General features: G+C 35.5%; 1 protein-coding gene across 1 annotated transcript in view; it reads right to left on the bottom strand.

The window, feature by feature from the left end:
* LOC5566097 (peroxisomal carnitine O-octanoyltransferase) overlaps window positions 1–13405 on the bottom strand; it is a 32262-nt gene extending 18857 nt beyond the window's left edge. Inside the window, exon 1 of the mRNA XM_001650405.2 lies at window positions 12742–13405. Within this exon, the coding sequence (XP_001650455.1) occupies window positions 12742–12993 (252 nt within the window). The 5' untranslated portion in view covers window positions 12994–13405. The remainder of the gene's footprint in view (window positions 1–12741) is intronic.
* Between the last annotated feature and the right edge of the window lie 452 nt (window positions 13406–13857).

Here is a 13857-nt window from a genome sequence, read left to right as displayed (position 1 = left end):
TGTCTTTAAAAACAAATATTTTTTATCACAAAAACTTTGATAACTTTTGAACTAAAATAGATATCATCAATCTTTTTGCATGAAAATTTTTGTTAAGTTTCAAAAGTCGTTCATAGACTACTTTGACGAGAAACTAATATTAAAAAAACTAGAGTTGAAAAACTTTTTTTTGTTGGACCTCCCTGCGATGATTAGGAAAAAATGCTCAAGATTCTACAAATTTCGAGCTACAGAAAAACTTTTTTTGGCAAAGTTGGTCAAAATTTCAAGTTCTACCGCTTTGCCTTAGAGTATATACCAGTATTTTTGCAAATAAAAAAGTTGAATATATGATTTGTGTGATATTGTGGGCCACCCTAGTTTTAAATGACACAGTATGAAAGCTAACATTTTTAGAAACAATTTTGTAGAAGATCATTTTTGTCTAAAATTTTATTTTCATGTTCAAAATGCAAAATAATGAAGAAATACATACCATGAAAATCTTCAAAATAGTTTTAGAGCCCTATCTTTCTTATTACAGATTTCTCGTCAAAGCGGTCTATGAACGACTTTAAGAACTTAACAAAACGCAAATTTTCATGCAAAAATATTGATGATATCTATTTTAGTTCAAAAATTATTAAAGTTTATGTGATAAAAATCCTTCGTTTTTCAGGGCATTTTATTAGAGTTACAAAAATAACACATCTGTAATTTTTTGATATAATATACAATTTTATTTTGCCTTTTCAATGCCGTCAAAAGATATTTTTTATATTGGCCCCAATCAGAGATATTCACAATCAAATTAGGCATGTTTTTGAGAGAAAAACAACAATAACTCCCAAACGGAAGGAGATAGCGAGTTTCTTCACTCACCAAATTACGCATTTTTTAGAGCTCTAAAAGTGTTTCATAGACTACTTTGATGAGAAATTTGAATTGAAAACTCTAGAGCCAGAAAACCAGTTTTGTTCGGACCACCCTATGTCACCATAGGAAAATAGCTCTAAATCGGTCAATTTAAGAGATACAAAAAAACTTTTTTTGGCAAAGTTGCTTGAAATTGAATGGTTTACGACTTTTCTGAAGCATGTATAATATAATTTCTACAAATAAGAAAGTTAGTTACACAATTTCTACGAAAAAGTGGTCCACCCTATTTTTCAATAACACCAAACAAACGACCTTACTAATACAAACAACTTTGTAGAAGACCGTTTTTGTCTAATGTTTCATTCTAAAGCTCAAAATGCATCTTTCCGCGTAAAAGTGATTCCTAAACCACTGTGCAATGTTGTATATAATAGATGTGTTTATAGGTTTTATCATTGAATAATACATGAGAGATGGCTTTACATGATTGAAACTAAAATAACGTTACGTGTAAATCTAAGATTTTTTTGGTGTGTAGAAACCTGCTGAGCTGTTAATCTTCAAACTGCCAATCCAGCTTCTGGTTTGTGAAATCGCTCCAGATTTCTAGGTTGACCGATCTGCGCTTCCAGATTTCGACTGGTGCTAAACTCAGCATCGGTAATGCAGTCAAGGGGCGGTCCATTTATTACGTAAGACAATTTTCGGGATTTTTCGACCCCCCCTCCCCCCATGATAAGATTTTTTGTATGAAAATTAAAAATAAATTGTATGCCGCGTAAGAAATCTCAAACCCTCCCTCCCCCCATAAACCCTTACGTAATTAATGGATCGCCCCCAAGAGACAAGCCCGCTAGGCACCAATACCAAAGCTCCCTGAGTGGCTGATCCGAGGAGCTGCTTATAGAGCGTCTGGCTCATGAAATCGCTCAAGATTTCAAGATTGAGCTACCTTTCCAGATTTCAACTAAATCCCTGTGATCCGCTACCATGTTGCTGTTGTGCACTCATGAAATACTCAGCGGGTTTGTCGTATAAACAGAGAACTTATTCACATATACACTTTCGTTGGGGTTTCCCTGTTCAACCATGGCAATCAACAGATAACATCCCGTAGTGCTGTTCATCTGTGACAGCATATAAGCTCAATCGGCTTTTCAGGGCCATCAAACGTTGTTACAAGGGTTTATTGAATAATATTTCCTGATTTATCTATCATGATCTAAATCTAGCGGTATTTTACAAAACTTGATTTGGTTCACATAATTTATCCCATATGATCTCATTAAATTTGAGAATTTACTCGTGGACGCCGCTGCAGCGCCGTCGGACCGTAATGACATCATAGTACTCATCATTCTATGGCATTTCTAACAGCATCGTTGATTTATTATATAAAAGGGGGAACACTTCCTAAATTCCTGAGTACGGAAATTGGGAAATGTATTAAAATTGCAACTACTTTTCACTAAACTGATTCTTGACCAGTTGTAATAAGCATCTATTGATCTACATGTTAGTTTCAATAAAGAAATCCATTGCAAATGTCTTATTATCACTTGTATTGGGTTTCGAATTCCGATTTCCATAACTTTTACACACATTGATAAGAAATATTTAAAATTTGCTCAAAGGCATAATATTCGTGTTTTTCCATTTATAGTAAAGTATTGAAATAATGTTTAATTGTCCATCTGAACGCGTCCATGAATTTTCAAACATATGTAAATCCCTAACCAAGACATCAACATCATATACCTTATGTCCCAGATTGGTCGATCAGAAGAAGGCAAAGAATACGAAAGGGAGGAACATCGTCTGCTATTCAAATTGTGTAAAACATACTACTTTCGACTGATTCGGTTCATTTCATTTAAACTTTCGAGCTAGTAAGAGCTCCTCGTGATAATCGCAGCATCGGTACACTGCCCATAACTGCATATTTGTAACATTTGACAAAAGTAGGCATTGAGTAAATGGGATACCAAGTTTGCATTTTATGGCAGTATGGGAGGGAACTAAACTGCCCATAACTGCACGACATTTTTGACAAATTGGAGTTAATACCATGGAGAGTCATCAAATGATAAATACTTTCGATCAACTTACTGAAATCTGTGGGATTGTTCTAGAAAATTCGAAAAAAATACCAAGTTGTTTTGTCACATTGGTAATTATAACCGCATAACAGACACATTGAGATTATAAATGAGCCTCGTTATGTAATGGCAATTAAATTTCTATCAGAATTATTTTCTGACTGTTCACCTAGTATGCGATTTGAGTTGTACAAAATTTCAGCCTCAAATAAGCACTTTTGAGTTCCTGGTAATTTTTAGAAATTTTAGTTTCCTCCCATACTGCCATAAAATGCACACTTGGTATTCCATTTACTCAATGCCTACTTTTGTCGGATGTTACAAATATGCAGTTATGGGCAGTAAAATTTCAAAAAATCACTGAGAATTCATAAGTCCTTATTTGAGGCTGAAATTTTGTACAACTCATATCGCATGTTGGGTGAATAGTCAGAAAATAATTCTGATAGAAATTTCGTTGCTACTGCATTATGACGCACATGTTTAATCTCAATGTGACTGTTATGCGGTTACAAATGCCAATGTGACAAAAAAACTTGGTATTTTTATCGAATTTCCTAGACAATCTCACAGATTTCAGTAAGTTGATCGAAAGTATTAGTCATTTGATGACTCTCCCGGGTATTAACTCGAAATTGCAAGGCTGGTAGCGAGTCACTTTTTAGTGACTTGGTCACTTTTTTTAAGCCAGTCACTTTAAAGTCTCTTTTTTTAAGTCGTTTCAACTAAAGTCACTTTTTTTGTCAAAAAGTCACTTTTTTCAACTATTTTAAGCTACATTTTCATAAGAAAATTATAAATCTTTTTTTTTTAATTTAGGCTATGCTTTAAGTAAGGTCAAATAAATTTCATGTCAGTATCAGAATTTTGGTCATGGTTTTTCTGTGAAAAAAGCTTGGAATAAAGTTAACCTTCCATAGAGTTCCACGTAATTTGTAATAGTTTCTATGTTATTATTAGTATGGTGTAAGTTCATTGTCATAAAAGTAAAGGTTTAAATGTTTAGTTTTTTTAGTAGCTCGTGCATTTCCTTTTGATAGTATTTTTGTACCTTGTGGTGGATAATTAGACGTTTATCTTCCATTATCGATCACTTCGTTTTAAAGTCAATTCAGCACGCGTTCTGCTGGGCAGTGCTTCATCAAAGCCCAAGCAGAAGGTGAAGATGCATCGATACTAAACCCCAAATTTTCAGGAGCACGGGTCTGGAGAGGTGAACAGCGGATCGGGCTGAGAGCTTGATGAGTAATGATCTATCGATCAGGTTTTCAGCTTGAACCGCTGTCTGGTTCTCTAGTTTTGTGCTCTTGAGGGCTTGTGTTATGGCTTCGTTTCATCTTCACCAGAAAAAAAAACTTTTTTTGTGTCGTCGCGCGCCGAATTTTTTTTTTCTCGTTTTTGTTTGCAAGCGCTCTGAGTGCAAACGAGTTCAGGTTTTCGCGTCGCCGGAGTGATATTTTACTTTTGTGAAATGAGCATGCTGAATAAACAGCTGCTCAATCAGGGATGGATGATCAATTTGGTGAGCTCGTTCCATGCTTTTATTTTAAATATACAATATATTCTGATATGCATTTTTTCATGACAACGGTGGACAGGTTACTTAAATGAATTAGTTTATCGAAATATGAACAGTTCGTCACTGAAAGTGTCCACATAAACTCTTGTACATTAACATTAAAACTACTAATTAAACTTTATCATTTCATTTTTTGCAAAAAAAAATAAAATAATATAATAAAATCACTAGTAATTAGTATTTTTATTTTTTGCAAAAAGTAAAGTGTTAAAGTTCAATTAGTAGTTTTAAACATACTCTTATAATCCCTCCCCTAAATTTAATAAAAAAGTGTAACATTAAAACCCCATACCTTTCCTTTTACCTGATTTTTTATCATTATAGAAAATCAACTTTGAATGACCGACGCTATTGACCATACTTGGTAGAAGCGTTAAAGAAGAATATAATAAGCTAAATAGAAAGAATTCTTCTCTGAATATTACATTTGACGGAACTTCATCTATACGCTTATAATGTTTCTAAACTGAATCTTAAATTCTTATCGACTTGAAGTCATAGAAAAGTTTTGGGATCTACACAGTTTCAATTTTAGCGGTTTTTAAGATGTATTTTTTATGCGAGTTTGGATGTAGGGAGACTTACGGCTTCGGCACCTTTCAACTATTATCGGCAACCAAATTTCAAACGCCAAATATACAGTATTTTTCTATCAAAACACATCAGTGGAAACATTCAGATAATTCTTTGTTCTGCCCGCTTCCCGCTGGCGAGATTTCCGAGACAAAACAAACGATATCGCCGGAGATGTCATCAATTCAAATGAGCACGCCACAAAATGCGACTGATTTGGAGCTGCCGAAGAGATTCACCAGCAGTTGTTATGGGAAAGTTGCCGAAGAGATTGAGGCTGCCGACAATAGTCACAATGACAAGGGATGTTCGCAGCGTTCTAAAAACGTTTCCAAAAGCATTTTGACAAGTCTGTAGGTGTGAATCTATAGAGGATTGAGCAACGCATAAATGTAAATAGACAAACACGGAATTTGTCTGCTGATGTCCGAGAAAATAACAAAAGAAGCACGGCATAGGCTTAAGCTGCCGAGAATACGTAAGTTCCCCTACATTTCCAAATGATAAAAAATTTGTTTTCACAAATTTTCCAAATTCTTATTGAAATTTGCGAAATAAAATACTTGGGTGATGTAAAAGACATACGATTTTGAAAAGAACGAAAATCTTCTAAAAAAGGATTGTTTACGTACCTAAATGTTAATTTTCCTGTTTGAAAACAATTTAGGCAATATCTTGAAATTTTGGAAGTACAATAAAAATGTCCAAATTTGATACTCAACTAGACCTATACTACCTGCAGTAGATCATTTTGAATATTACCTATCATATTGGATATTGATCGTAAAACAGTGTAATAGAATTGAAATAAAACTGATTATGGTTTGATTTTCAAGTCACTTTTAGTCACTTTTTCGAGAATCGAAAGTCACTTTTTAGTCACTTATTTCTCAAATCTGGTCACTAAAATAACTTTTTTCGGTACCACTTTTTGCTACCAGCCCTGAAATTGTCAAAAATGTCGAATGTGACAAACATGCAGTTATGGGCAGTAAAGTCAAGATACAATCCGGTTAGGCACCATTACAAGAAGCCTCATGATCGGCTGATCCGAAAAGCTGCCAATCTTCGGGTATGTGGAATCGGTCAAGATTGAGTTACGTTTCCGGATTCCGACTTAATCCCTGTGGTTTTCATACAGCTTATTTCCCAGATCAGAAAGCGAAGAAATAGGCTATATAGGAAATAAGCTGTATAAAATTGATGTCTTGTCAAGGAATATACAAGATGAACATTATGCTGTTATTGCATCCCGACGGCACGTCATCGGAAACATCCTCAAATTGCCGTATTGTCGATTATTCGTAATAAATCAGATATTGGATGATGCTACGAGATGAATTAAGAGATTATAGCAAGTAGTAATTTACACATTAGGAAATATTACACAAACAACTCTTTAGTACACACTTGTTTGCCCTGAAATTGAATTGTTGAATTCGAGTAACATGGACACATTTTGACGACGCACTGGTTAAAATCCTCCTCGCCTGCTGAGGTTTGCGGTGGCGGCTTCTTTGGGGTCTTCTTCATCACGGCGGTCTTTGAAACTTGGTGGGGTTTTGCTTAGAAACTGCCTTCTTTTTCTCCTACTTCTTCTCGAATGCCAGCCACAATCACAGTTTAGGACTGCGATGGCGGCCACAAACCATTTCATTGTCCTGTGGATTGCTTCCTCTTCTTTTTCTTGGCGGCGGCAGTGGTGGTGGCTTTGGCTTCGGACGGCATCTTCTCTCGGTCGAACGGCGGTCAGTTTGATTTGAGCGAAGCAAGACACGACAGGGGGGGGTTCTTCGATATCGATGTCTGTGCCTGAGAAGCACGCCCGATCAGAGAAAGCCGATTTGTTGCCAGCTGAGATGCGATCCAAGCGGAAAGCAAATAACGTCAAGTTTTCTCTAGTACCCCTATTTATAGATTTGCTTGAAATCAACGTTCTCTTTTAAAACAGTTATTAAACTATTTGAGCAGGAATGTTGGATTCAGTAATTAAACGACATGACCCTTATATACCTTGTCTTTTGATTGCTAATCAAGGAATTTCGTTAAGCCAGCAAAAATTTATAAAAGTTTAATTCCCGAGTTCGATTCCCGGTCGGTCCAGGATCGTTTCGTACTAGAAATTTCCTTAACTTCCCTGGGCATAGAGTATAATCGATACACGGTATACGAATGCGAAAATGGCAACTTTGGCAAAGAAAGCTCTCAGTCAATAACTTTAGAAAGTGCTCATAAGAACACTATACTGAGAAGTAGGCTCTGTCCCAGTGAGGACGTAAATGCCAAGAAGAAGAAGAAATCGTCCAAATGAAGTGACCACATTAGGTGGTTCTTGTATTGATTTAACGTTAATTAAAATATAAGTGTAGAGTTCAGTCGATATTGTTCATACTTTTCTTACCATAGACCGATTCTATCGATTATCATGATCGAAGCACCCGAGTTACCAAACATATAATCTACTGGAGGAGTTTGTCGAACTACAGCTGGAGCCAGAAGGGATGCGTACCGTGCAAAAAAAGTTTTCAGTTCAAAATTTCAAAAACCGTGCAAAACAAGTAACACAATTTTTCGACGTTTCATGCAAAAATAAGGTTTTGGCAGAAAAAATGTATGGAAACTTTTTTTGCACGGCCGTGTAAAAAAAAATCCGTGCAAAAACAGAATCGGGTGTACACTTACAAATTCATACACATGACAAATCTTTCACTATACGCATACTCAAACTTCACTGTCATTCAAACATCATAATCAAATCAAATCCTTTTTAAAGTGTTTTACGTTGAAATCCGAAACTCTGAAAAAGCTTCCAAACCAAATGACAGATTTCCCTTAAACCCATTAAACATTACATTCTGCACCTTTTAGAATGTACTGGATGTGGCCACTCGGACTTAGTGTCCTGAAGAATCGGCTCTAGATTTGTTGGATACAAGACCGTTTCAATTATCTAAAAGTAGAGATCAAAAACAATTATTCACTATAATGCGTTCCCATAAGCTTGACGAATATGTTAAGACACAAATGGGTCACTTTATCATAAATTTGAGGCATTCCGTAGATCCGCTAATGGCCATTTGTATGATAAATCAAATGCAGAACACATGGTTATTCAATTCATTAGTTTCTCAAAAGGTCTACGCTGAAGCGTTTTTCTTAAAGCTCCTTGATATAGTGACTACATTACATTATAGCCGATTCCTGAAATAATCTGTGACTTGAAATTTGCCTACCTCCAGGGGCACAGAAGCACAGAACCCTTGGCACCCGACCTGACCCAGTGACCGGAATAACTCCCGCCACAGTAAGATTCCCAAGATCCTTTGATCACTTTTCGAAACTAGATATGTGTACTAGTATACTAACAAAAAAATAATTGAAATCCGGTAAGTATTCGCTGAGCGGTGAGAGTTTTAGTTATTTTCCTTTCACTCAGGTCTATACGGGTTAAACTAAATGTGGACAAGCTACAAGCTGTGGCTTATTTTAGGACAACTTACTTTGTTATGTGCTATCTTTGTGAATTTTACACCAGCATCAAACATGCAATAAAAATAAGATTGAACATTTAGAACAACATTTTAAAGAGTGTTATTTTTCGTCATATATGCTAAAGGTTCATTTATGGACATCTTGCAGACTAAGTAAAACTCAAATTTTTCTTGTAAATGTTGCAAATTCATTAAATTGGCAATGAAATACTATCCCTGAAGTAAAAACATTCGATGATGTACAAATTTACAGATATCGAGCCATTTCCAGATTTTGTCCGATAATGGGAGTCACTTTTATGATTAGCCATTTCGGTACTAAAATACATCGTAAAAATGTAAAGTCAAAATTCATATTTATATTTTCAAATTTATTTCGGTACGCTACAAAAATGATAATATTTATCATAAATGGGTAACAGAATTTTTAAAATATTAATTAAGAGGCTTAAGTGTGCGGTGCTAGGGGATCTCCCCCTATTACTACCGGGTACCCCCGTTGGTTTGACCACATTTAATCTGAACACTTTTTAATCTGTACACCGCTAATTTGCACGTCGTTCAGATTAAAAATGGCTCAAACGTCATTTAGCTCATGGAACGCCGTGGAACGGAACGCAGAATCAAAACAAAACAGTAAAAGAGCTAACCAGAAGCACGTATCTACACTGATAAAAATCATATGGTAACAGTAACTACATCAAGGGTGAAATTAAAACACTTTTACCACTTGATTTCAACTGAAAATAATATGTTATTAAATCTATATTGACAAGGGTTTATTTTACCATGTCGCTTTTATTTAAATTTGCATTGTGTTTTCAAACCACGTTTTATAGTATCTGTTACTATGTGCATGGTACAAAATGTAGTACACAGCACAATCCAAACAGTTTTAGTTACTATTTGCATAGTTGAATGCTATAAACCATCAGCTTCAGTATTGTTTACTTTAGAAAATGATCAAGAAAATAGCTTATTTACCCTTTCTATAACATTTTATTTGTCAGTCATTATTTCGAAATTAAAATGTTTACAGATTGTCAGATAAATAAATTGAAAATCAGCACCCGGCAAGCACTTTGGATCGGTGGTTGATAATTTTTTGCCATTGGTTCCGAGGATATCTTGATGGCAAAAAAAATCAGGTCCCGTGAGCAGTTCATATCGGAAAACAAACAATTTGTTTCAATATCGAATAGCTATGCGCGTTGAGCGTGGACATGGTGCTCTTGTTGATCCGAGTCCCTGCAAATGAAAGGCGAACGAAAAAAAAAAAAAGAGGATCAACGAAAGGTTAGGGCGCCGCAAAATTCAAGTTTGAAAGTCCTAGCCCAATGAGATAATTTGCTCTTCCGGACGCTCTCGCTTCTGGCTACCAAGAATTTCGTTGATCGCAATAATTTGAATATCACTTTTTGAGATATCGACACAGAAGAGATGTTTTGTGAACAGTAATAACTCAATAATTTAATCCACACAGCATGATTATTGTACGCGGGCTTGTGTTTTTATGATAATAACTGTTTGCTTCTACGGATGCCACTTTTCCCCCAGTTTAAGACGAGCAAATCACACTGTTTGACTATGAACATTAGCAATTACCTGTTTTTATCTTATTCTATATAGAGATGCAACCTTTGAACTTGTTTTAAAACGTATTAATGTTCTTAGAAAAAAAAACTTGTAAAATAATCGTCTCTTAGTATTTGCCATTATGTTTTGTCAATAATTAGGAGATTATGTTGACTATAATTTGTAAACATGCTGTCAAAGCATGGTACGGTAAACGAAATCGTGGTGTACACAACTCAGATGTTCGTATTAAAAATGGACCCCGATGGTTTGCATGAGGTACCCTTCAAATTAGCGGGGCTGAACGGTATCATAATAAAAAGTTTGTACACGCAAACAAATTGTGTTGTATAATCTACCGAATCTATGGTAGAATTAAGAACTGCACCGACGATTTTCAACCGACTACAAAAATCTCTTTAATGAATGTTCGAATCCTCTGAGCAGAATCTCAAATAGAGAAACTTTAAAGTAGATGGAGTACCGTGTACCTTTTAATTCCGCTCCTAAATGCTTATCTTTGACAGATACGCGTATTTCGACTACCACTTGCAGTCTTCTTCAGTGTCAGTTACTCGTATCCACTGAAGAAATCGTCACATCTCTCTACCTTAAATACTAACACCAGATAAGTACCTACACAATCAAACTACATAGGAAAAATTTTTTTCGACCGGAGTATACCTATCATGTCTTGGTCAAAAATTGAAAAGGGGGATAATAATAATTATACAAATCCCTAACTATCTACCTATGTATTCAAGCTCGTTTATCGTTACAAAAATCTGTTAAAATTACTATAATCTGGTGAAAATCACTGAACAGTGCAATAAATTTGACTATGTCCATTAGACTGATGCAAATTTTGAAGGTTTTGCTCCCCTATGCTTAAACGATGTCAATTATGATGAAAATGATCCTCCCAAAATTTGAAGCGATTCGGAAGAAATTTGGTTGTGCACACGATATTTGAAGTTTATAAGGAAATTACTATGGAAAAGGCACACATTTTGTGTTCAGTCCTCTAACTGCTCGCCATAATAATCTATGGAAAAGTGAACACACTCATCTCATGTGAAAACTTCCCAGCTACAACTTTGCCGAAGACCACATTACGATGGGACGTAAGGATAATTTGTTATTTTCGGTAACAAAGTCTAGATCATGCTGAGATGATCATTCAATTACTTTCAGAGCAACACTGCTTTTTGCTGTAGAACATAGTAGTCTGGATTACTTTGATCTATTCTTCCCGCCAGGAGCACCACTGTTGCCTGCCGAACAGTTGGTGAAGCATACTACAAGCAAACCAACTTTATGATGATGAATAACAATTTATCCTGAGGTCCAATCAAAAAGTGGTCTTCGGCAAAGTTGTAGCTGAGAGGATTTCACATTAGAAGAATGTGTTCACTTTTCCATAAAATATTATGACGAAGAGATAGAGGGCTGAACACACAAGTTTGGCGTTTTCCATAGTAATCTCCATATAAACTTCAAATGGCGTGTGCACAATCAAATTTCTTTCGAATCACTTCAAACTTTGAGAGGATGCTATTTACCATCATTAAAATCGTTTAAGCATAGGGGAGCAAACATTTCAAAATTTGCATCACTCTAATGTCCATAGTAACCTTGACTACAAAGCATTGTATTTCAATCCGTGACACCCACCGTACAACACAGTGTGATCAAAAGTATAATGCCAAACTTGTCAAATCTACAATGTTACTAGTCATAAATACAACAACTCTGGTTAAATTAACAGAATATATTTTCTTGTGTAGTGATGTTGACTATGTTTTGGTAGAGTTAACAGATTAATGTAATCGGTTGAAAATCGTTGGTGCTGTTCTTAATTTTACCATGGATTCAGTAGTTTCTACAATAAAATTCATTTCAGTGTAGGTTTTATAATAAATTTATTGTAAATTGTTTCTGTACCATATTTTATTCGCGTTTATCAATCTTGAAGAATATGATGAATGAATGATTTTTTTACTAGAGAAAAAAATAAATTTATGTGGGCTCACCCATCTTTCCTCGTGCAAAAAATACGGGACGAGATGGGTCATGATTTGAAAATTGCTCGTCAAAACGCCTTTTCTACCATACTGGTCCTTCAACCGGTTTTCATTGTAGCTTACTTGTTTTTTTAAATAAGCCATGGAGAAAAAAGATCCACTCTTAGGTGACCCCCCTGCCCAGTCCCATCAAAATGTTAAACTCGATTGTTTTTTTTTTCTGATCATGTTTGATAGATTTATCAGTGGATGCAATTTAGGGCTTTTATGAAGTGTAAAATAAGCACCAAAAAATAATACAGTGAACCCTCCATGAGTCGATATTCCATGACTCGATATCGATATCGGTTACTATGACGGTTCCCTCAATCAGCTTTCCATAGCATTTCTATTCCATTTCTATTTTATTTCCTCATGGAGGTTTGACTGTACCACCAAAATAAGTTGCCAGTTTGAATGCTAAACCATTTTAATCTTAAAGCTATCATTTTCCTAAAATATATTACATATCTACGCATTGAATCATATGGTCATTCACTTACCCAGTTCTTCTCGTGTTTGGATTTCTCTTCAAGGCAACGATGTAGTTCGGCGCCAATGCCATTTTTGAACTTTTCGATAATATTCGCTGTGTGCTTAAGTTCCTCAGCAGTTCCGAATGGTTTCAATGATTCAAAGTACCGTTTGAGAGTATCCTCCAGTTTCGGCAACGGAAGAGCAGGCAGCGATTCATCGTAGCAGAAAGTAGATTCCTTACTTCCTTCTTGCAAATGATAAATGGTATCACGATTCATTTCAGAAGCAACACTATTTTTAAAATCAATACAGGCAACCAGTTGTAGTAGAATGATCAAAACTTAACAACCAATGTGAAGTAGCGTTCAGTCTTTGATTGAAGGAATCAGTGGACTTTGGAATTTACTCAGCAATAAAAAAACAACGCGTCGACACACACAATACACTTTTTATCGATGTGACCCTCAATGACTTTTCGATTTTCAGTAATGGAAGTTTGACCTAGGTACAACGACAAAACCAGTAATTGATCGGCTAAGAGTTTCAACTGTACATTACAGAATCAAATACATGTATCAAAAGAAAATGGTATTCAAATAAACGCCGTCCTAAATGTGGACAACTTCAACTTTTAATGCTACCTGTTCGGTACAATGTTCAGTACAATCAATTCCAGCAGTCAGAGCTGTTACGTACAATGAAAACAAAACAAACGACGAAATAACATCAGGGTTGCCAAAAATGTTCACATGTGCGGTAGAGAGTAAGAAAATACATCTCGCCGAAACTATGCTCGTCTTGAAATTCGTGCAAGATACTCACACACTTGAATCCAAAGTTTCAGCTCAATATTTTTTACTGGTTTATGCCTGTAAAGCTTAATATTTATCAGTAAAATTTAAGAAAAGTTGCCGAATTTCGTAATATACTTTAATTTTACGAAACTTTAAACAACTTGAAATACAGATTTCAGTAACAAATTATTTACCGATCCGTAAACAGAGTTACTGAAGCATCAGTAAAATAAATATTCAAGTTCTTTGCAAGTTGCCGACCGTGTAAACATCGCTCGCAATATGAGTCTTTACCAAAAGTCTTTATTCGGTTAGCTACACACTCAATCACCATTTGCTTGTTCGTTG

Source organism: Aedes aegypti, chromosome 1 (genome assembly GCF_002204515.2).
Source record: "Aedes aegypti strain LVP_AGWG chromosome 1, AaegL5.0 Primary Assembly, whole genome shotgun sequence".
Lineage (NCBI taxonomy): Eukaryota > Metazoa > Arthropoda > Insecta > Diptera > Culicidae > Aedes > Aedes aegypti.
Note: the sequence above shows the minus strand (reverse complement) of the source record. Positions and strands in the feature narration are given on the sequence as shown.